Source organism: Siniperca chuatsi, linkage group LG5, assembly GCF_020085105.1.
Source record: "Siniperca chuatsi isolate FFG_IHB_CAS linkage group LG5, ASM2008510v1, whole genome shotgun sequence".
Taxonomy (NCBI): domain Eukaryota; kingdom Metazoa; phylum Chordata; class Actinopteri; order Centrarchiformes; family Sinipercidae; genus Siniperca; species Siniperca chuatsi.
Window position 1 is genome coordinate 7,494,388 of NC_058046.1, and position 24,330 is coordinate 7,518,717.

The 24,330-nt window shown below is 40.2% G+C and overlaps 1 protein-coding gene across 9 annotated transcripts in view; it reads left to right on the forward strand.

Annotated features, from left to right (window-relative positions):
* unc5db (unc-5 netrin receptor Db) overlaps positions 1–24,330 on the forward strand; it is a 336,214-nt gene that overhangs the window by 275,575 nt on the left and 36,309 nt on the right. For 7 of the 9 annotated variants that reach the window (XM_044196320.1, XM_044196322.1, XM_044196321.1 and 4 more), the window contains 5 exons: positions 2,102–2,266; positions 3,919–3,951; positions 6,168–6,353; positions 10,581–10,943; positions 16,583–16,667. In XM_044196320.1, the coding sequence (XP_044052255.1) occupies positions 2,102–2,266; positions 3,919–3,951; positions 6,168–6,353; positions 10,581–10,943; positions 16,583–16,667 (832 nt within the window). The remainder of the gene's footprint in view (positions 1–2,101; positions 2,267–3,918; positions 3,952–6,167; positions 6,354–10,580; positions 10,944–16,582; positions 16,668–24,330) is intronic. The other 2 variants (XM_044196326.1, XM_044196324.1) reach the window with 2 other exon arrangements.

A 24,330-nucleotide genomic window follows, 5' to 3' on the forward strand; every position in this document is an offset into this window, starting at 1 on the left:
AAAGGGCAAACTCCTCCTAGTAATTAAATGAAGGGAAATAGAAATAGGAGTAATTAAATGAAGGGCCATTGTGCCATGTTGAAACGGTGTGATCACCATACAGGTACATCTTTTACAACCAAATTGATACATGGCAGTGTGAAGCTTAAAACTAGCTTGAAAAAAGGGTGTTGCCCTTTTCTCAGGTTATAGCAACAGGCCCTCAAAAGGTCTGTGCACGTCCCTGGTGTGGAAGACTAATAAACGTTTGGATGATATGGCGATTTAATTTAGTCTAACTGTAGCAATTATGGGCTACTTGTATTTATGCAGCCACAACAGCATAAATAAAACTTATTTTTTTCCTCCAGAGGGGCAGCTCAGCCAAAGAGGGCAAATAAGATGTTGCTCGGGCAACTTTAGCCCGCACTTGTGCACATCCTTGAAAGATCATGTTGCTGTAGCTTAAAGAGATAAAACAGTCAACGATGTTTCTTCAACGGGCTTTGCACACAGACTGCAGACTAAGACCAAGACTACCACAACTAAGAGTAAGACCAGGCTGCCACTGCAAAGGCTTGAAACCAAGATATACTGACAGGTACAATCATTAGATCTTCCAGCTACAGTAACAATGTTTTTTCCAATTTTGCATAGCGTTATATAAATATCCATTGGGTTACTATCTATTGCCGGTTTATGTAACATCACAGGGGTTAAACCTATAGCGAGTTCATGAAAACTTCATTGCTTTTTTTTTTTAAACACAGAAGCTTGTTTTGTAGACCTCTGTAAATCCCCTGTTGTGTTTGGAATTAGGTTCAAAAATGAAACATTGGCTGAACCAAGAAAGAAAGGGACCCAAACATTATAAAGTAGTGTCTGCTTAGCTGCAAAAATGTCACCAAAACAAATTAATTAGGATCTGGTGACTAGCCAATTTAAGAAACTAGACATGAAGAATGCAGTGAGAAGCAAAATAATTAAGCTTGGATTATGAAAAGTATCCACAAGGTGTTAAAAGTGATTCAGAGTTTGGCAGTCATCAGTTTGTCAGATTATATCTATTGTTTACCAGTGGGCAGATGAGCTCATTCAGAGAAACAAGTCATGGGGGAGCTGTCAGGAGAAACAATATGCATATACTCACCAGTGACTGCGGTCAAATTCAGAAGCACTCAGCATTCTCTCCGCAACATACAAACACATTGTTTGCATTTCAAGTAGCTGTGAAGAAACCACAAACAAATGCAGAGTGTAGGTAGGGCCTATGGAACATTACAAAGGAAAATTACCTTCTCCACCACCCACAAGGCTGTATTATGGGCATCACAACTGCTGCCAAAAAATCAGGCGCCATATGGTCTCCCAATATTTGTTAAGCTAGCATGATCAGATGACAGAGTATAGCAGAGGAATCCCAGCTATTAGCATGCACCAGGCTGTCTTGGTTTCATAGCCTTGCATCAAATCCCATTATATAAACAGGCCCGGGGGTTAATGGGGAGAAAATGTTTCTCAAGCTGTACCACCACATCACCCTGTGTATTGCGTGTCATACTGAATATGTGTGTGTGTGCCCACTAACGAAACATTTAAGTGTTTAATGTGTGTAAATATAACACCAAAATGATAGTTGAGAAAGTGTCCGCAGTTACATAATGGATAATACTGCCTGTTTTGGATACAAACATCTTTATCTGAAAGAAACAGTTTGACATTTTGGGAAATGTGCTTATATGCCTTCTTTCCAAAAGTGAGATAGGGTTAGGGGTAGGGTTAGGGTTAACCCACAATTCTAAAGTTGACTAGTGAACAGTGTATTTCTCGTTATAGCCTAATGTAAAAATAAGAATATAGGAGAATTTAGCCTGCTAGCTGTTACCCCTGCCTCCAGTCTTAGCCTGCTAAGCATAGTTATCAAAATGTTGAACTATTAATTTAAGTCTCTTAAGATATCTATCATGAATATTAATCAAGCTGTGTCTCTTGCCTTTTAACTTAGCTGCCTCCTGCGTGCCTCCTCAAATGATTTCTTCCTTTGCCTTTTTGGTATGTGTGCAGACACATGCAGAATATCTGTTCATCTCTTTGTCCACATTTGAATATCCTCATGTTGCAGTTGATGGAGGCTGGGACGAGTGGAGCGAATGGACCATATGCAGCAGCCAGTGCGAGAGACAGCGGAGTCGGGAATGCAACTCCCCAGCACCCAGGCACCGAGGCAAGATGTGCGAAGGGAACAGTGAGGCCACTGAGAACTGCACAGATGGACTGTGTACCCAGAGTAAGGCCTTTCACCCTGTTGGGCATCATCATCATCATCATTCTCATCATTATCATCATCATATATACACTCACGGTAACATGGCAAATCATCACGAGCATGTTTGAACAGGAGGTGTGTGTTGGAAATAAATCACACTATGTACTGACACAGATGCCCAGTGCATGATAATGTCAGCGCTCTTTCTCCTGTGTGCTGCTCACTTGACATATTGTATGTCATCTATCACAGGGTAAGAAGTGCAGACATTCTTTCTTGAATGATGCTTGACGTTTGGAATGAAATGTCATTGCACTGTTTGGGTCATGCACATGCAATGACTTAAATTTTTTAATGTTTTACTCACAAGTGGGAGCACTATTAGGAATAATGACTACAGTATGAGGCTGAACGATACATTTTTATATCAAAACTGTGATTTGAAGGAGTGCAATTTTCAAATCACTAGAGGCACAATCTTATTTGTAGCTTACATCAATGTTGAAACGAGCTGTGAGGTTCAATAAAAGGTTCTCCATTAGGGCAACCATCCCAGCAAATTCAAGCAGCTTATTAATGTTAACTCCGTGAGTTAGCCAAACTACAAAATGTTAGTCTTGGCTGTCGTCTGCTCTCTGCATGCTGGTGTCCATACTATTCATTCTCGGCCAAAGGTCGTTCCTTAGAAAAAGAAATAAAAGTCCTTATCATTGTAGCTAGCTCAGTAGTTGGTGAGCATGAGAGACAGCTGGTAGATAGTAAACTGTTTTCAAATCTCCCATTTAAACTTTGAAGCACAACATATCATTTATAGGTTTACACTTATCCCTGAAAAGCTCTGAATCTGTGAATTAGCTTGTCCCGTCAGTGAAACTAACGTTAGTTACTGTGTAGCGCTGCCAACAGTATCATTAAGCATTGTCAGTCAGACATCATAAAATTGTAAGACTTGACTTACCAACAGTTTGACATTAGAACCATAAGTGGACAATTCAGTTGTTATCAATAAATATTACATGTATTGATTGTTTTTTTTTAAATTGCTGAGTAATGCCGTGTTAGCTAAGTTGACAGTTTTTTGAAAGAAACCTAGCAAAGTTAGCTTGTGGTTTTCTCAAGCTGACTGGCTTGAAATAGCCTACAGAACTGGAATTATTTATTAATTCTACGAATGTATGCTGTTTATTATTATGTATTTTATAGAATATAATCGCAATTTAAATCACAGTCCCAATACTGGTCAGAAAAAAAAAATCATAGTTTTTTCCTCTAATTGTTCAGCCCTACTAGAATGTGCTTAGTTCATTTTGGTTTCCATAGTATACATTGGAGAAAGTCTGATAGAAAAGTGTGTGACTTCATCAGTCTTAAATAAATCAAACTTGGTTTTTGGACTTGTGTGAGGAGATAATTGGCCCACTCAGAGGTATTCCCAAGCCTTTGAGCAGTTTGCACCTCACCACCTTTATCTATGGTGATATGAGGACAGTAATGATGCTTACCTGGCCATCATCAGATACTATACATCATCTATGATCACAGTCAGCAGAAGAGCTTATCTCTACTCAGGGTGTTGGATCTGAGACCACACTTGTTAGTCACTTCACAGAGGCTTGGACTTTAATCACCACTCTCTCTCCTCTTTGTCTCATTCTATCTCTCTGTCTTTGCAGATCGAAAGCTGCTACATGACGTTAAACCTCAAAGTGAGTCTTCCTCTGTGGATTTCTTTCATCTTCAACCCCCACACACCCTCACCCCTCCCCCACCTGCCACTTATATGTAATGCCCTGAATTCTGGGGGCAAGAGATGATGTATTCTAAGTTTAAAGTAGCAAAGAAAGTAGTGACAGTTGTTGCATTTTCTCAGTATAGTCTGGAAACAGAAACATCATGAATTACCACCCTTTAGTTCACTTTGATCTGAGCAACTTCTGTTTTAACCCAGAAAGTGCACATTACGCATTCATGTCATTATTCAATGCCTGACTTTTATGACAACCGTGACATCACAGCTGTGTTTCTACCTTGAGCCAGGAGATATATTGGTTGTGACAAGTGAACATGTGCTATGTTGTGGAGGATTAATAGGTTGTAATCATTGCAAATGAGCTAATTTGACCAATTTACAGCGCTGTCCTCACATTCCTGTGGCGGCTTTCAATCACTTGTCGGAGTTTGCCTGGCTAAGTGATTGTCAGGTGCTAGCTTTCATTTGCCTGCTACATTAGTGTAAAGGTCGTGCCTACTGCCTTCTTTGCAGGCTTGAAGGAAAGCTTGAATGATTGAACGGGGAGTGCAATGAGCTGGTATCTGGCGAGTGATCAACCTGGTAGGAATACTCTAAATTAATTTTCCTCTGGTTGGTCCTTGCGACGACTGGTGATCACCAGCTACAGAGCATGGGCTCTGATTGCCTGCACTGTGACATATCCATCATAGCTATTGGATATAGACCGGTGGGTCTAAAGGCAGTTAGGCTAATCACCCTCCATGTTAGCAGCTTGGGTGTGATATGTAACAGTTTAGAGTAACGGCTGGACATGTTAATTTATTCCTATCTGTGGTGCATAATGTAGCATAGATAGATAAGACAGATGGTCTGCTCCATCTTACCACTTTCCATCCTTCTTGTTTCATTCCCATGCTGGAGCCAGTGTAACACTTTACAACTCTTGCCTGTCTTTGACCTTGAATGTCTACATAATAATAGTATTGTCTCCACTGCTTTTCTTCCATCTCTCCTCCTCACTGTTTCTGGGTCTTTATTATTACAACAACAAAGACAAGGCTGTTTTATGTGCAACACTTAAAAAAGTCTTTTCACTTTCTTGGCTATGCTGCCTTTGTCACAGTAAAAAAGAATAGACCCTGTTGCTGGAGAAATCTCAGAAGAACACATTAACATACTGTAGATACTCAAATAGTGACCGGGGCCTTTATTTACCTCAGTGGCAGAGAGAACCTGGCCTTTATTTCTAAATTCCCCTGCTTCCCAGTTAATGCAAACTCAAAACTTCCTCCATGTTTATCTGCTGTCTTGATAAATTCACTATAATGTACATTTCCACAGCACTAATTCCAACAGCAAGAGCCACGTCAGGCGTTCCACTTAAGCTACCATGAATGAAACTCAACACTTTCCCCATAATATTCATATTTAAAGTTTTGCAGCCTTCCCATTATAGGTAGGCTTTTAATGTAAAAAAAAAAACATCAGGAAGTGTTGTGTCTTGTTGACGATAGCTTAAAAGAGCACTCCATCAATTTAGCATTGCACTCTCTCTCATTGTCGGGCTCACGATGGACAGTTTAAAAAGTATCAAAATTGATGTAGCAGAACCAGAGATATTGTCTTTTTTATTCAATGCACCCTTACCTGGTGCGTACATTATCCACAATGCAACTCAACCGCCAGTAGACAGTTCGGTCAGAGTTTCGGGTGTGTTATGCTAGTAGTGGCTAATGTAGCATTGCGCTGCTAGCCTCAAGCAGAGATGAGGAATGGGCTACAGAGGTCTGGTAAGCTCACTTCTTTCTAACTCCACACCCCCAGATTTTTCTCATTTTCAAACTTGTAGTCTTCAGCCCCAACCAACACTGACTCAAGTGGCAATTTTTCAGATTTTGCTCAGCTCTCTCTGGAGACACAAAATACTTTATTTATACTACAATTTTGTTTCACATATGTAGTGGTATTCCCCAACTGTGCTGTGGAAATGGACATTATACAAAATTTTACCATGTGAGCTGTTCTTTGGCTACATGTAATTCCACCTCCTTCAATGTTTTTTTTACCCAGTCGTTATTAGTGACTGGCCTTTATTTGTTTGTGCTGGCCACGCCCCCGGCGATCATTGAATGCCGGCTTTTATATGAGAATTTACGATAGCACTCCTTTTTCATGTCTCGTGTGCTTCAGGTATGGACAGCTCCAATGATGTAGCTCTGTACTCGGGCCTGGGAGCCGGTATCATCGCTGTGGCAATCCTCATAGTGGCCGTCATGTTGTACAGGAAGAACCACAGCGAGTATGGCGTGGACGTCATCGACTCCTCAGCGCTCGCCGGGGGTTTCCAGTCTTTCAACTTCAAGACCACCAGACAAGGTAAGAGAGAGTGCCATCAACTCCACGCTGACATGCGCCGACAACCACAAGGCCAAAAGGCAGCGTCATCAAAGACCTCTGCGACAGGGCCACCCCGGTGATTGATGGCATTTGTTTGCATCAAGCAGCATGGCATGCAGCCTCCCTATCTGCTTAGGATTTATACCTCCATAATCAGTGAAAGGACCTGTCCTTTTATTTTGACAGACCTGCTCCTCTGTTATTGTGAAGCAGGAGATAATCAATCTCTGACAGAGACCAGCACCGCTTCACCCCCTCCCTGCGGACCACACATTTGACTGTCAGGCAACCAATCTCCTACATCAGATTACACTGGCCTAAACCACTGATGGATAAATGTGAGGGGTATGGAACAGTGAACATCAATTCAATTTTTGTTGTGCACAGCAATAACTTCTGTTGGTTATGTGACTGCGGCTGTCCCGGCCAGCCTCGCTACAGGCATTCATATTACGGTCACTGACACTTCTGGGTTAGCGCAAGTGATAGCCATCGTGGCGAGGGGTGATCCATCCTCACTGCCGTGGTGACAGCGCGGTGAGGAGCCCCGCCTGAGCTCCCGCTGTGCCCCCCGATCCCCCAAGGCCTGGGGAGTTGGTCAAGCCCCACCCCTTGTCACGCGATTGGAAAGGTGTGAGGAAAACGGGGGGCTGGGAGGTGGTATGAGCTGGGTCTACATTCAGCAGGTCATCAATCCTATTTAAATAGGCCAGCTCTCCCCGCAGCCTGCCTGCTGTGCCCTCCACCGGCCACAATCACTCCTTTCCATTTTCCTCTCTATCAGCCCAGCCAAGGCTCCCCATGAAATGTTGAACACTTCCTCAGCTCCAGTTTGTTTTGGAGGAAGTTGTTGAGGCATTTTGTATTAGTCTACTTCTGCCGTGATTGCACTGTTAACATTTTACCGTCCTTTTCATAAACAAAGCAGCAAATTAAACACTTCCTCTATGGGGGAAACGCCTCTAAAAGTATGTGTTTAATAGCAAATCAGTAGCTTTTTCATGCCTAATAGTCATAAGAAAAAAAGCCTTAAATTCTTAAAGAAGTACTTAAATGCTTTCAAATGGCTCTCCACAGCCGGAGCGGCTGTAAGGCAGAGTGCTGAAGTCTTCGGACCTGACCCTGTCTCTCCACATTACTTCTCCTTCTGAGTGATTTTTAATCAGAGGCCCAATTCCAAACCTATCCCTCAAGGTATTCAACCTGAGGTACATTTCATTAACTTCTCTCATCTCACCACTGCCATTCCATTTTCGCTGCGTCATTCTTAAAGATGCACACTCAAGCGATAATCAGATCATTCTCCACTCGACCGGAGGGGAGAAAATTTAGCAGTGATCGAATGTCAGCTGCAGAAGGGTAATGTCCACTGGGCTGCAGCTCTGACCGAGAGCTGGAGTATCCGCAGAGTCGCCTGTAGGTTCTCTGTCACTATTAAACTGAAATGAAAAATGCATCTTTTCATTTTCATTATCTTAGTAGCAATTATCTGAAAATGTTATTCCGCATCATATCTGCTCATGCTTTGTATAATTTGTAATGCAGGTGCAATCATGGAGCATGGTGACCTAGTAGATGGAGTACATGAGCAATAACACAGATTTCACAGGTTCAATCTATGTAACAATATAATATTGTAAATGAAAGCTACATATTCACTGTTAGGGCTGAAGTGATTAGTAGATCATTATATTTGGAGATCAACAGAAAATGATCGCCAAATATTTTCATAATCGATAAGTCATTTGTCAAAGAAAAGGAACAACTTTGGGTTTTGCACAGACACAAAATGCTAAACTCCTACTTTTGGCAACAAATTAAGTCATATATCATGCATCATTTTTTTATTGAGTAGCTTGGTGGGCTTCTGAGCTACACTAATGTCCTCTTGGAAAATCTGTTTTTGTGTTTAGTGTTATTGTTACTATTGTGGCAGAATGTCTTCTATATCGTTTGTTATTTGTCACTGTGCACGGGTGACCAAACTAGTTTCCCCTCTGGGGAAGTCATCCATCTATCAGTGAGTTTATCAGAGTATCAACATTGTATATGTTCATAGCTAAGTTTAAATCATCATATTTTTTTTTATTAAATAGTCATTATCAAATAATGCTGTTAAGCAGAAACTAATCTTCATCAAAACACAGTCTGCGGTAGTTATTTCCTCAAGATTATACAGAACAAGCAGAAAATGTGCAATTTATGTTAAGTGAAATGATGTAGAGTAAGAATTATTTTTGAAAACATTCATTTTATTTATTGAATATGCTGTACTTCTGTAAATATAGATAATGAAGTCTAGAATCTGACTTAACATTCATACAGGACAAAATGATGATTTTGACTGAACTCCACTGCACCAGTTTACTGTTCGTGGTCTGTATGAACCACGCAAGTTTGTTTTTATTTAAGATATCAAACATGAGACATTTCAATCATTTTTAAGTTTAATTGTCTGAAATACAATAACTTACAGTGCAGTAATGCTGGAAAGAATAAACCATCAAACCACATTTTACATGACTGTAACAGACGTTGTAACATTATTTCTTTTTTTGACTTTCTACTACTACCAAACATGTGAAATGGATCACAGTAGCAGTGAAGTTATTAGCAATCCTGTTGCAATGCTGCTCACCAGAGTAATGTTGTAAATAAGGAGAAATGCTGCATGGATTCAGTGATCTGTACACTTAGTAATAAGCATTGAAACTTGTGTTCATACAAGGTGTCTGTATTCTGAGGACTGAACATGTGATCTAGTGTAGTGCACTTTGTATGTAAGGACTGCATTTTGTGTTTAAAAGTAAGTTACTAAGTTAATTTGGCACTTTGTTTTAAGACGTTTGCACATTGAAACTGTAGTGAAAAGTGTAATAGACTTAATGATTAACTGATTAACTGACTGTCAAAAAAATAATCGACAGATGAATCAATAATGAAAACATTGATTAGCTGTAGCCCTATTCACTGTAATTTACTTTGAATACAAGAGGCAGCACAGTTACTAAAATGTGAAAGCCAAGAATTCTGTTGGGAAGACAAAAAACAACAGGAAAAGTTGAGTTTTGAAGAACAAGTCAAAAACAACACACCCCAGAATGCTCATCACAAATCACGCCCCCGGTAATTAACGATTTCCCTAAAAATAAAACAACATTAGCCTCCCGCCTTGCACCCCTTGCCAAGCAACAGCTGGGCAGCAAGGACTCAGTGACTTCACCGTTATCTTGGCACGGCTTGTCCAGGGGCACCGCACGTCTGAGTCTGCCAGATCGATGCGGCACGCTCCTCGCTCCGTTTGGCAGCGTCGTCACATCTAATGGCCACAGATGAAGACCCCCCTCCACAGGCTGTTGGGTCCACGCTGGGAGCAGAAAGACTCCCCTCATTTACAGAGCAGTCACCTACACCCCTCCTGGCCCTCCCTCCTGTCCTTCAGGAGGACGATTCGGTGTCCAGAGGAGCTGACTCCAGCAGATGGATTATGGAGATCAAGCTGTGTGTGTGATTGGTAATTAAATCTAACGCTCTGACCGTGGCTCCGAGCCCTGGACCTTCTGTCCAGGTTGTGCTCCCTTACCTCTGATGCACTGGTCGCCTGCCCGGACATGTTGTTTTAATTGGTGCTGGAGCTTCACTGGTCAGCTGCAGGAAATTTCATTGGAAAGAGTCCAGAGATGTGGCTTTTAAAGTTAATGTTACCTAAGGATATCCAGGAATTGTATTGTATTAATTCTGAAAATTAAAGGTGATTTTAATCTCAAATCTGCTATGTCTGATTTTTGTAAAGTATAGTAATGAATGGTAGACTAATCTACTCTACTGCAGACAGTAGAGTCTGATAATATTTAATCCATGCAAACTGAACGTCACATTTTCTTTTTTCTTTTATCTTTGTCCTATCATGAAAAATTAAGGAATTTTTTGCACATTTTTTCGGCTTTTTATACTTTAAATTTCAAATTTTGTTTTGCTAAACCAAGAAATGACCAACAAAAAAAAAAGAAAAACAGTACAATCTTGATCTTATTTAGCTGTATCTGGGTTGCCAGTGAATTTCATAATCCCATGCGAGTGCTGTTCAGGAAACAAAGAGGTTGGGCTTTGATTCATTAATCAAACGACTTCCCTACATAACGTGAGTCCCATGCGAGCAGAGCTTTTAGGTGACTGTGTGGCTGTGCTATCTCTCCATCTCTGCAGGCAACCCGCTGCTTCTCAACTCCTCGATGCAGCCTGACTTAACAGTGGGACGGACATACAGCACTCCCCTCTGCTTCCAGGACAGCGCAGACAAAGAGCTCTTTGACCCTCTGCCAGACATCAAGGTCAAAGTTCAGAGCTCATTTATGGTTTCACTAGGTGTGGCCGAGCGGGCGGAGTTCCACGCCAAAGCCCCGTCCGAGACCTTCCCGCGGGACCTGAGCCGAGACTACTGCAGCACCGCAGACGGACGCAAGAAGGGCCTGCTCACCCTCAACGGGCCCTTCAGCACTTGCAAAGAACAGTTGAGGACCACCGGCATGTTCGGCCACCCTGGAGGACGGCTGGTGGTGCCAAACACCGGTGAGCTTCACAGAATGTAGATACAAGCACAGATTGAGTTTGTTAGCAGAAAAAGCACTGCCTCAATCTTTTTTTGTGTGTTGATAATGAAAAGAAGCTCACACACTGTGCACTTGGTTTCCATAATGAGAATCTGCAGTAACTTCTCATTATAGTAGCCATCACAAGCCAGCACTGTCGAGGTGCAGCCTTCCCAGAATGTATCGCAACACAACAAACATCTAACATTTTCCACCAGTTTTTCTCCACTTCCATGCTGCTTATTGTTGCCGTAAATGGTCTGCTGCGTGTGTCCTTTTTTGTTGTGTTTTGTCGGTACACAAAAACAGTGGTACAGTGAACTTTTCTCAGCTCTAGAAGGTGGTACACTGCCTAAAAACAGATCCAAATCAGTGGCAACCAGAAAGAGTATGAATAAAATAGAACAGAGTACAACTTAAAGGGACAGTTCACCCCAAAATCAAAAATACATACAATATTTTTTCCTCTTACCTGTAGTGTATTTATCCATATAGATTGTTTTGGTGTGAGTTGCCGAGTTCTGGAGATATCGGCCGTAGAGATGTCTGCATTTTTTGAATATAATGGAACTATACAGTACTCGGCCAAAAAAAATTTATTTGAAAACTCAACAGCAACGTCTCTTTCCAGAAATCATGACCCGGTTACTCGAGATAATCGACGGATTTGTTGTGATCAGTTTCATGTAGGAACTATTTTGTTTCTACCAATAGTTCCTACATGAAACTCCTCAAAACAAGGTTAGCATAAAAACTGGAAATAGGGAAACAGCTAGCCTGGCTCTGTCCAAAGGCAACAAAATCCACCTACCAGCACCTCTAAAGCTCACTGATTAACTTAACTGATTAACTCTCGTTTGTTTAATCTGCCAGAGCAGTGACTTCCAGAAGTCTCCACTAGTTACTGATGGTAACGACAAGACTTAATTCCGAAGAAAAATTCAGAGGAAATTTTTGACTAGCAACCAAAAAAAACTCTTGTCCGTGCTGTCAGGATTCTGGTGAGAAAAATACTAAATCCCTTTGTTTATGTTGTGTTTAATTTGTAGTCTAAAAACACTTACATTTAAAGATGTTTGGTACAAAAAAATATCAGAATCAGCCTTCAAAATCCGCCATAGTATGTCATTTGTGTATAACTGTAAAATGAAACTCCTCTTGGTTGGGTTTCGTAATTCGTAAATTAATTTGTTCACAAGGAGAATAGTAGATACAGATCCCCAATACATGGTGTCCGTATCTTATCATTTCCACAAACATTCAGTAAGAACAGAAATCACTACATTCACACACATATGCATGTACTGTATATGCAACACATATGCCATAAATACATGCCAAAGTTAAAGAAATACAAATAAATGTTAAAATTCTATATAAATATAAAGCAAACTAAACACTAAACACAAAAATTAAAAAAGTTTAATGTGATCTTAAGTGAGAAAAAATAAAGCCATGTTCATAAGTCATGTACACAAGTCAGTAAGTTTGTGCTTCAGTAAGAAGTCACATTCTTACTATATCACAACTATTAGTGCATCTACACACTCCTTAGACACTACATATTGTAAGCTGTTGCTAAGATCCATCAGTGCCGTTGCCAAGGCAGGTAGCTGTTTGTTATTCCTCCACATCCTCAAAGGCTCTCTCAGGCAAACAGGGGTCACGCTGTCATCATGTCCCGCCAACACAAATGGAGCGATTGGAGGAGTTTGCATGGGCCGTTACTGTTGTCACCAGGTCATCAGTCCGTGCGTACCGTTGCACTTATAGCCCTCTTCTGTGGTCCTCGAATATGTAGCGGTGGCCCTCAGCTGGTGTGGAGGGGTGAAGTGAAATCAGCTTCCCGCGGTCGTCTTTCAAGCTGAGGGTCTGAGTGGAGGAGTTACTGCTGTCAAGTGCAGCACTCACACAGCCTGTCTGCAGGGACCACTATTCATTAGACTGAATAGCCGGCCATACGCAGCACTTCACTACAGCTTACTGAAGCTTTCTGGTCACCTTAGTGATATGGAACCAAAATAGGAACATTCTTCGAATCTGTACAGTTCATTCGCGTGAGTGGATTCACACATTACCTCTAGCAGCATCTACTGTGTAGATAGTTTTAATTTTATAAGCCTAAGTTTTGAGATATCTGCCTCAGAGAGTAATGCCTCCATCCCAGTACAATACAGATTGGAATCGTTAGTGACAGAATTGAAACATTCCATTCAAAAAGTTCAGCTGCAACATCTCTTTCAAGAAACAATGTCCTGATTACTCTGGATAATCCACAGACCACATTTTGAACATTTTTAATTGGAACTACTTTCTACCAAAGAAAGAGACCCTAGGTCAGCACAGTGGCCAAGAGCCTTAAGAAAACACATACAAATGGACAAAAAACAAGTTCATGAAGAAAAGATCTTGCCCACTTTGACAGCACAAACATCACATTTAGAACAAAATGCTGCAATTACATAAAGCACAACAGCAAATTAAGAAAGAAACACTCACCAATCCATAGTGATGAGCCAACAAAGGCGGGGAAGGAGAAGACTGTCAGCTAGTTGACATGGATGTAAACAATACAGGATTTAAACTAAAATATTCAAAACAAACTGGCTTCTTTCAAATGTTTTATGAGGAAATAAATGCATTCAATGTAACTGTTGCATCAAGCATACACAATATGCATGTTGGTGAGAAACACTGAATGTTTACAAGGACACTCCACAGGGTACCTTTGTTACCTCGGTTGATCTTTTTTTCCAGCATATTTTTCTAAATGTTTATGTTTTGTCAGAGTGGAGAATATGTTTTCTTCATTTGCTCGTATTTTTTAAAATTTGCAAATACTTACATTGTAGTGCTTTGAGTTCTCACGGCCGCTGTTGGGAGGTGATTTTTTTTTTTTTAGTGCAAGACTTTTAACACTACACAAGAAATCTGGTTATATTTGACTTACTGTTGGTAGAGAATCTTCAGTTTCTTTCCATCAGCCTCCACCAACTTGTGACACAGAATGTTTATTTAATGAAAACAAACTGGTTAAAATGCACATTTCAGAGATGGCTGAGGCATTACAAAATATTCACTTTCTATAGAGCAGCCAAAAAACATCTTTATCTGTCATCTCCCACTCTGCTCCTCTGAACCTTTTATTTGTAAAGCAGGGCTTTTATGTGCTCTCTTCTCTTCAATGTGAATGCTTCTCCATTCACACGGAAGCAGATGAATAGGGTTTCTCTGCAGAAATCTCCACTTGCTTCTTGAAAGATGTTGCATAATCAAAAGTGTAGCAAGCATTGCTGGTTGGGAGATCAGAATAAATAGAAAGATTGTTTTAATTCTTCTAGACAGTGTCAGACAAACTGTGTTTACAACTAAATTCAAATCAAATATTGAATCACGTCTGATCTAAAACATCACTGCAGTGAACCAAGCAAAATTCAGCAGACCAGAGACACTCTTCTATGTCCAGTTCTCTTTAAACCTGGTACCTACAGTATGTGCTAAGCACCAAGTGTGCCTGTACAGTTTGATTATTAGACAACAAATCACTTCGATATATATTTGACATTTGGGCTCCGAAACCATTGGCGATAGAAAAGAAATTCTTATTTTTCCTGTGATTTCTGTGTCATATGAATATTTGCAAGATGTCATTTTGTATCTTGAGAAATCTACATTGAACAGAAAAAGAAAAGAGAAAATAAGAGAGATGTTTTTTGCAAACACCTCCTACACCATTTATAAAAACCTCATCATTGACACTCAGCTTTTACTTTTACATTGTGAAACACATTTAACAAAATTAGCCGTCATTTTTCAACTTGAAAAATGACAACTTTATTTGTATAGCACATTTCATGCACAGGACAATTCAAAGTGCTTTACATAAGAGATGGAGACAACAACAACTGACTTAAAGAGAAACAGAAAAAGTCAAGAAAGTAAAAAAAGCACAAAACATGACAGAATACAATTTACTGTGCATATAAAAATAGCCTAAAGTTTAATTAAGAGTAATGAAAAACAGATACTGTATGTTCGTAGGTTTAATTTAAAAGTGAGATTAGATTGTAACCCTGATTTGAGGAAACTGAAAACAGCAGAAATGGTTACAACTACTAAACAGTTTCGCCAGTTGTAGGGCAAAGGGTGACTGTTGTTTAAATGCCTAAAACACCCCGTGTTTGCATTCATCTGACAGGAATCTCTAGGGCTTGTTGCTGTATAACTTAACATCTGACTAGCTTATCTGTGGTTTAGAATGGATTCATCTAATCCCAAACTTGTTGGGGTTTAAAACCTAGAACAGCTAGAACCTGATTGTTGTGTCAAAACAAGCACAGATTCAGCTGAACTGCAGCTACTGGTGTAATCATTCAGGGGAACGCTGCATAATAGCAGCTCTCTGTGCACTCAGAAAATGGTTATTAAGGGAATGTTTCAGCTGTCCTATTTTCCAGTTCAGCAGACAATATCAACTGCTGCGGAAGGAATTTAGAAATACTAGAACAATATGCAGACTTTCACATTTCACATACTTAGCGCATGTCTGCAGATACTGGACGTGCATGCTTCATTTGTTAATACATTAAGTTGCTATGAATTGAACTTTTCGGTCTCTTTCTGCTCAGTCTCTTTGATGCCAAAGTGACACTTTTTAAATTTAGTCACACAATGACATTTACTACCTATGATAGTGTTTCATTCACAAAACAGTATGTAGTGAAAGATTTTAAGACATTAATACAAATCTGACTTGAGATGTGATCACACCAGAAAGTGGTACAGCATAATTGGTAAAGAGTTTACTTCTCCCAGCAGTAAACATGAAGGTTTTCTAGCTGACTTCCTAACTTTAGCACTTGCCTTCAGATAAGAGGTGGCCCTGTGAAGCAGGATTCCTTGGTGTCCGCGAGGTAACTACTAACACGCAAGCTGGCCAGACTTTAGACTCTCTGACTCTCCATCACCATCCCCTCAAAGGTCAGCACTGTCAAGATGGCTTGCTATTGGTGAACAGTGCAAAATCGCAGGTCAAAGTTCACCAAAGTTGAACAATTAGATGCAAATTTACTTTGCCTCCATAAGCGAATCGACTAATTGTGGCGATTCACCATGAAATTTGGGCGTTTTAAATGCTGGTGTGCAGGCCTTTAGACCGAACTCTAGATGATTTCTACAGACAACAGCAACTGGATTTTGACTAAATCACAGGTGCAGTTTAAACCTTAGATTTTGAGCACATGGCAATGGGGCTTAAGAGACCATGTAGTTTTGTTCCAGACAACACACATGTAAACTCACCTTAGACATTAAACTGCAGCTAAGCTAATGGCAGAGCAACAGACTTCTATATTGACAGAGTAAAGTCAAGTATGACTGTTGTCTGTCACCGGATGTGGAAGTAGTGTGACAGCAAAACTGCACCGGGAGGAGGTCGGGGTGGATGTTCGGTTCAGTTTGTTTCACTTTATTCTTTCATATGCCACAGTTCATTCAAGTATAATAAAGCTCTCATAAATATAACCCCTGCATGTATGACATGCTGTAAGCCCTTGTTTTCCCCTACACTGTCAGGCTGTTAGAGTTGTTGCTGTTGACACATTTGTGTGTGTTTTCCAGGGGTCAGCCTGCTGGTGCCTCATGGAGCTGTGGCTGAAAATATGTCCTGGGAGATGTACATGGTGATCAATCAGGGAGAGGCAAGGTGAGGCCAGAGTTTACCTAAATATTATTTCAAGCATCTATTTGTCTGTCAGTGTCCCTCTATCTTATCATCCATCTCCCCTGACTTTCCATCCTCTGTCCTCACCGTCCTGATCCTCTCTTATTATTTACCATCCTCTGTTACTTCCATTACAGCTGCAGTGTTTAGTCAGTATGCACTCAATAAGACCTTCACTTCTCAACACTTAGTTGTCTTACTGAAGCAGATTATAAAGTTACAAGTTTAATGCGTTCTATCATTGGTGGCTTAATTACAGCAGAATTAGATTCAAGCATGCTGATGACAAAAAAAGATGTTTTCTTACTGTTTATTGTCTCTGCTTAATGAGCCTGTGTTATTTCTTATCATGCCTACTTCACTCAGTTTTTCTTCCAAGGATGAAATAAAAAGTTTTTTAAGCTTTAAAGATAAATTTGAGTATTTATTGTCACTGTCTTTAAAAACTGTAAGAGGATGGCAGGCCAATCTGAACATGCTGGTATAGTATATTACTTATATCTTGCTCATGGATTTCCTTTCAAACCATTAGGTACAGTGCTTTAGTGCTGATTCAATTAGTTAAAATAATTACTACATGAAAAAAAATTCAGATTAACAGATTAATCATTTTAGTTACCTATGAAGTAAATACATCTAGTGTTTGGACTAAGATGGACAGATTATGAATGACTGTAAGTAAACACAACAGATACCTCAATTAACTAAAAAATAATTACTCACATCCTTAAGCAGAAAGTATGGTGAGGGAATGCACCTGAAAACTTTTATCTGCATAGCTGCCCGGTGCACTGTTATTATAGCTGTATCCCTCAAGTGCATCCACAGCTCTGGAAAAGTCGGACGTCCGTTTCCCCAAGTCATTAGCTTGTCACACTGTCACTCCAAAGTAGACCAGCCAGTAGACATCAGGATATGGTATAGATCAGTGCCTGATCTATCACATGCAACCAAAAGATTTGATTTTGCAAATGTTTGCAGCGTTCACTTGCAAAAGCAAAAGAGCTGACTTGAGAGCAAAGATTGTGAGAGCACTCTAACCAAAACTGGGTAAGCAGCCATCAAAAGACTTCTTCTTTCAATAAATAAAGTTTTGCTCTCAGTGAATTACTATTTGATCTCATTTTTGAAATATTAATTGTAGTGCCAAAGGTACGCTCTCACATATGTTATATTTGACCATTCTTTAAAAATCTAATATTACCCCCATAGTTGTGCTCTGTGTCATTCCATTGTTATTGAATATCTTTGTCATACAAAATAAGACATTTGAAGACATCACTTTGAATTCTGGTCACTTGTGACAGGCATTTGTAATTATTTTTGAGTTTTTATAAACTTTAAAAAGGTAACGCTGGTGTTATATTATATTCTTCTAATCATCAACAAATCCCATGAAAAGACCAAACTAACAATGTGTCAGTCTGTCTCTCAATACTTACTGACTTCCCTACCCTGTCTGTGGCTCTCGGCTCATCTCAAGTTCATTGGTTCCTACTGAAGATGTAAATCTTAACTAACGGCTCACAAATATTAAGTTTCATTTTTATAAAAGGCTCAATAATTTCCTAAAACAGCTGGTCACTGTAGTTTTTAGCAAATGTTACTCAAACAGGAGGAAATTTGTTGGGGACTATTTTCAGCGGTGGATTAATCCACATTTGGTGCTCTAGTGAGTATTTGGGGCAGCAGGACGGTGTATGTGGGATTGAGGGAAAATAAACCATAGTGTGTGTGTTCATGGTAATGAAGGAACACACCCAGTGCAACAGTGTGGCTCAATGATGTGTTTTTAATAGTTTTTGGACAACAATGGAGCTCTGTGGCACAGAGGAATAAGACTTTGGATACACACACAGTACCTTGTTAGTAGGATCAATACGGTGTTAGTTTGGGTCTTTTCATGGGGTTTGTTGACAATAAGGAAAATATAGAATATATCTAACCTAATCATTTAACTATTACTTTTTTTAATTAATCATAAAATTAATAAAAAGATCAATTGATAATGCAAGTAGTTTTTAGTTGTCCACATGGCTGTTTATACTATTAGTAGGCTGCTATATATATATATATATATATATATATATATATATATATATATATATATATATATATATATATATATATATATATATATTAAAGAACATTAACTATCGGATATTTCAATGCAGTCATCATCAGTGTAATAAAGTAAATACATAAATAGTTAATAAATGTATTTGTGGGCAATAGTGCATACAGAGGGTAGATGTGTGACCCTCCCCATGGCCATCCCCACATCTCTGTGTGTTTACCGGCAGGCTGTGTGACAGATGGGCCCAGCGAGCACCGCATCCTATCTCCCACTCCCTATAGGAGTCCTCTAGATGTCACGATATGGGTGTTCATTTCCAGAAGCTCCTCACAGGTGGTAGTCTGGACTTTGATGTCCCAGCTGCTGTGGAGAAACTCAAGTTCACGCTGCGCGACCTCGGGGGGCTCTGCAATAGAGTCTTTCATTTAGCCAACAGACTCGTAGAAAGCAAAGTCAAACCTCCAATCCTCCAATCTCTTTTTCGTCCCCGCTACTCTGCTGAGAGTCAATATGTAGTTATGTACTCCACTCGGTGTCAACAATGTGGCACTTCATAGAGTCACGACCCGGAAAACTTGTTTAAACAATGATGAATGCAGTGATGAATGGAGCGTGGTGCACGGATGGACATGCACGGCGAAATAGAAGGCGAAGACGTCTCCCGAGGCCTTTCATCTTGGCAGTACGAGCATTATGTATTCTGCTCACAGCTAGGTAATGACCCTTGGATGGACTGAGCTTCTCTCCAGGGGGGTTTTGCATGCTCCTCCCCACGGAGAGACACAAGGGTTTCCAGTTTCCTCTGAAGTGTCACTATTTATTCACACCGCTCCGCTTGAACAAAGTCGCGAAAGAAAAGAGACCCCACAAAATGCAAACATTAGCGGTAAAATTACAGGGTTGGGGATCGCCTTGACAGGGCACTGAAATAAAAGATGCAAACAGCATCATAAGGACTAAGTTACGCCTGTCATGAGAGTTTTTGTATTTTAGGTCAATTTTTAAAGCAGTCAGTCAATTTTCCCTTTTGTAGAATTATGATACATGTTTTTTACCGGCCTCAAAGCATGCAGAGTAGCTCTACTTTGTTCTCAACAGGGTTACAATATGCTATACAGTACATAGAAACCCATGAATCACTAGTTTTTGCAGCAAATCGTCTTTAGGCAGTGTTGTTGAAAAATATAGTGCATGTGTAATCCATGATGCCTTTATAAATCTTTACAAGAAGGTCTAGAGCTTCCTTCATCTCCTGTTATAGATTCTTACCTGCCAGCACAAAGCGTCTGGTTTCTCCCACTGGTTTATCCACCTTTGAAACACTTCAAAATGTTTCAGGCTCCAATCTAACAGTATTTGGTTTTGACCACAGAGGTGCTTTTCAAGTGCTTATTTTTTCCATCGCACTGTGTGAGTGGAGAGATGTTTACTGTAGACACCCATATTTCTCCCTGTGGTCTGCTGTGCTTGTCATCTCGCCAGCTGTCAATCACTGTCTACATCCTGGCAGGCCAGAGGACATGCAGAGAATTGCATCCTTTCTTTTCCGCTGCAGCGTCCAGCCCCAATCCCTGTCCAACCTACTTCTCCACACCCTGATAGAGTCCCATTAAAGCTTCTTTAATGTGTGATGATGTGTTCTTGGAGCTTTTCAAAGGCTCATCTAAACCTTTTGAAGGCGCGGTTTTGCTTAGGTCAGGCATATTCCCTTTGCCTCCGAGGTTTTATGAGTGCTTTGTATTGTAAGATAAATCCCTCAACCTATTGAGGCAGAAACAGCTTTGTCCTGGTAGGAAAAGAGCTTTTAATGATGAAACTAGTTTCCATATGTGAGCTTTATGAAAAAGGCCCAGTTGAACATTTGTGACATAGTACTGTAGGTTATTTATTGATGTCTAGGCATTTCCAGATAAGTTTTATTTGATAAATCAGAGGAAGAAAACCCTTAGAACTCACAAAGTGTATTGCAGAATCAGTTCTATAGAGTTTGAGGGCTAAAATGATAATTTAATATACATGGTTGTCAGTAGAAGTGCACCAGTGCGTAGGTGTGACATAGCTTCCTGCTTGGATGCCTGGCCCTCTAGTCAGAGTCCAGGCTGCCCACGGTGGCTGACCCAGCTGATCTGTTTTTCTGGAAGTGGCAGCTCCTGCTTTAAGCCATCAGCTCTCATGGTCCATAGATCTCACAGCACAGATCTCTGGATGGACACATTGCTCCTGGTTTCAGTCCAGAGCGCGCAACTCTCTGTCCCCACCAAGGTGACATAACACTTTAGATTTAAGAACTGTCAAACTTCAAACTGAGATCCATCTTGATCTGAAATGTTTGACTGCTCCAGAGGTAGGAGAATTAATCTATCACATCTACAGTATGTTGATGACAATGACATTCCCCCTACTTGCCTGTTATACTGTATGGCTTATGTGATGTAGCATTGTTGTAGGTCACCCTCTCAGTGTAGCAGCACTTGTTTGGTTTTTTTTTATGTTTATATGTTAATAACTGAAATGTAATAGCCAACTAGTACCTCAGTCATACTTGCTCAATAGCATCACGTTCAGAATTTTACTGTGGTAACTGTAGATTTGCTCACACACTTTTATTATTACTGAGTTATTCAAAAACACTGTGAAAGAGAACTAAAAACTCAAAAATGTACACTTACCATAAATTCTGACATAGTGTCCATGACCTTCATTTAACTCAACTCTTTATTTAAAACAGGCTTCTATTAGAAGCAATGAAACATGTTTTTAATACATATAATTTATTATATTTAAGTAACACGTATCAATGTTTACTGCTCTGCTCCCATTTATTTTATTGCTGATTTATGCTATTCATGCAAACTCAAGATTAAAAACATAATTATACATGTTTCTATAAATGTTATAGATACAGTAAACACTGTTTTGTTGTTTACTGTTTTAACAGAGGGAGTAGAAATGTTAAATGTCCTTACGCTGTGAACCACAAAAACCTATCTCTGACCAATCCACAGAAGAAACAGAAAACACATCACTAGATCTTTCTCATGGCTTATTAGATTTCGATATTTCCCTGTGCTAGTAGAAATAATCGCATCATGGAAATCCAAACATTAGCTTTTGATTTGTAATGGCAAAGTTTCATTTTGGGCTGATGGTGATGCTAGAGAACAGCTCATAGAGCATCCAGAATTAAAAAGACTTATCCCTTAGGTAGAATGTTTATTAAATTTTAAGTTGTTGAGATATATTGCATTAAATAAAGTGTAAACAGATGGGATGGCTGCCCAACATCGATTGACATTGCAATCCCTAGGGCCCCACCGCAAAATCAACCATATCTTCAAAATAAAACTTTTAATGACACATTTAAAGGTTTTATTATTTTATTTTGAGGGCAAAATATACCTATAAAAACTTTAAAGTTTGTTTTAAAGGGATGGGTTAAAAATGGACATTGATTTTCAGTATGGTCATCATCTTTTCCATTTTCTTTTGAAATAGACCCATGACTCAGCTAACATCCATACACATCTCTGTCTTGTATTGACTTTATCAAAACAAGAAGAACAGACTGGAGAATGAACATTTGACTGGTAGGCATGCAGGTTCCTTTGATGAACTCAATAACATTGAGCCTGACAAGTTGCAATGACAAGCTATGTTGTTGGAAAACTTAAACCGCATGTCTTTTCAAGATATAGCAGGGATACACTGAGCTTCACCTTTAGATGCCTGTTTGATTAATGTATCCATGCACCACATAAGGTGTCTGCATCAACTTAGAAATGGACAAAAGCACAGTGGGACAAACAGGTGGGAGACTACAAGCAAACAAAGGTGAAGCTAATGGAGCGGGCTAATGTGTGCATTTATTAAGCCCGCCATCTCCTCTCCCAGCCCAATCTGCCACTTTGCACGGCTCCCAGCGGAGTGAGTCATCGCTCACTTTAAATGATGTACCTCATCTAGGGGCTCAAGAAACTGTCTTATAGAGCCCTTCATCGTGATGACAAGTGGAATTGAGAAGAGTCCACTAGCCTCGGGCGCTTCTTTAAGGTTGCCACCGGACTCTTGGGCCCAAGTTGCAGGCTACTTAAGGAGAAGGTAATCTGCTCCTTGCCTACACTTTACATTAAATGTGTGATCAGGCTCATCGCTGTTGGCTGAGAGATCAAGAGCTCTCTCCGGACCAGTCAAGTGCAGGGCTGCTGTTGACATAACAGAAAAACGGACTGTGAGCTAAGAGACATAAGAAAGATTGTGAGGTGGTTGTGCAATGAGATGGTATCTGCACCCCCACCCCCGGTCAGATGTGAGGCAGCAATTGGAAAGTCTGGAGTGGATGTCAGCAGCTAGAAAGAGCATTTACCATAAAGCAGCTTTTATTTCAGATAAGCTACTGTAATATCCAAAGCATCACAGTGAGAGCGTACATTTGTAGCCTGGCTGTTCTCAGTGGGAAACCACTATGGTGTTGGTGCCATGCTGTATCTAGCGAGCTGCACAGCGTCATGAGTCGACTCTTTCTATTATTACAGAAAAATAATGAGGAATCTCTGAACTCCAGAGAATGACATGAGTGAGAGAATGAGAAAGAGAATGTAGTAGATGTGGAAATACATGGTGTTAGGTTTTATTAACCATTGAGAATGTGGACAGCGGTATTCATGCAGTATGAAATGTCCTGTACATTAAATTCTGGTTTATTACACAATATGTGTAGTTTTGTCTGTTATGGCCATCATATCCAATAATTAATAATGCTGTATTTTTATGAATTGCTGAGATCTGGGAATGTGGCCACATCCCTAAATAGACATCCGACGGGCCAAGAAACGTGAGCAGTTCGACAATCAGACAAGTTATAAACCAACCTCCAAACTCATTGTAAGCAAAAGAAGACTGCGACCATTTAGTCACATTTTGGGACCATTTTTGCAGACAGTGCTCCTAAATTTTATAACTAGGACTTACTTTGCTTGCGTGTGTGTGTGTGTGTGTGTGTGTGTGTGTGTGTGTACCTGTGTCCGGTCCGTAAGTGCTCTCGCTTGGTCCTTTGGTGACAATGACAATGTCAATCTGTCGCTCTGTGGTACAAAAACAAGCGCGAGAGCAATACGTCCTCTGCCCACTTTGATTATGCACCAGGCCACATCGGCCGCTTCAAGATCCTCAATACCAGTTCAACTGTTAGTCAAGACAATAGGGAGAAGATAAGCAGGGTTTGGGTTTGGCTAGCTGGCTATTTAGCTATCTCGGGTGCCTCTTGTTGAAACATGTTTAACTTTTCATAAAGTCAAGGCGCTCGTCACTGTCACATTTCGTGAACTGACCAATCACAGCCTGGATGGGGCGGGACATTAAAAAAAGGTTGATGTGCTACAGTAAACTTTCAAATGTTGAACACATTGTTGTGCCTGGGCATGAATGGTTATGATTATTGACAAGTCAGTAGGCCTATTTAGCATTAACAAATTCGAGACTAACCACCAATGTGAAGAATTATTCTTGCACAGGGATTTAATGACGGAACAAAACCTACAAAAATTATAAATGTTGATTGTGTAGTTCTTG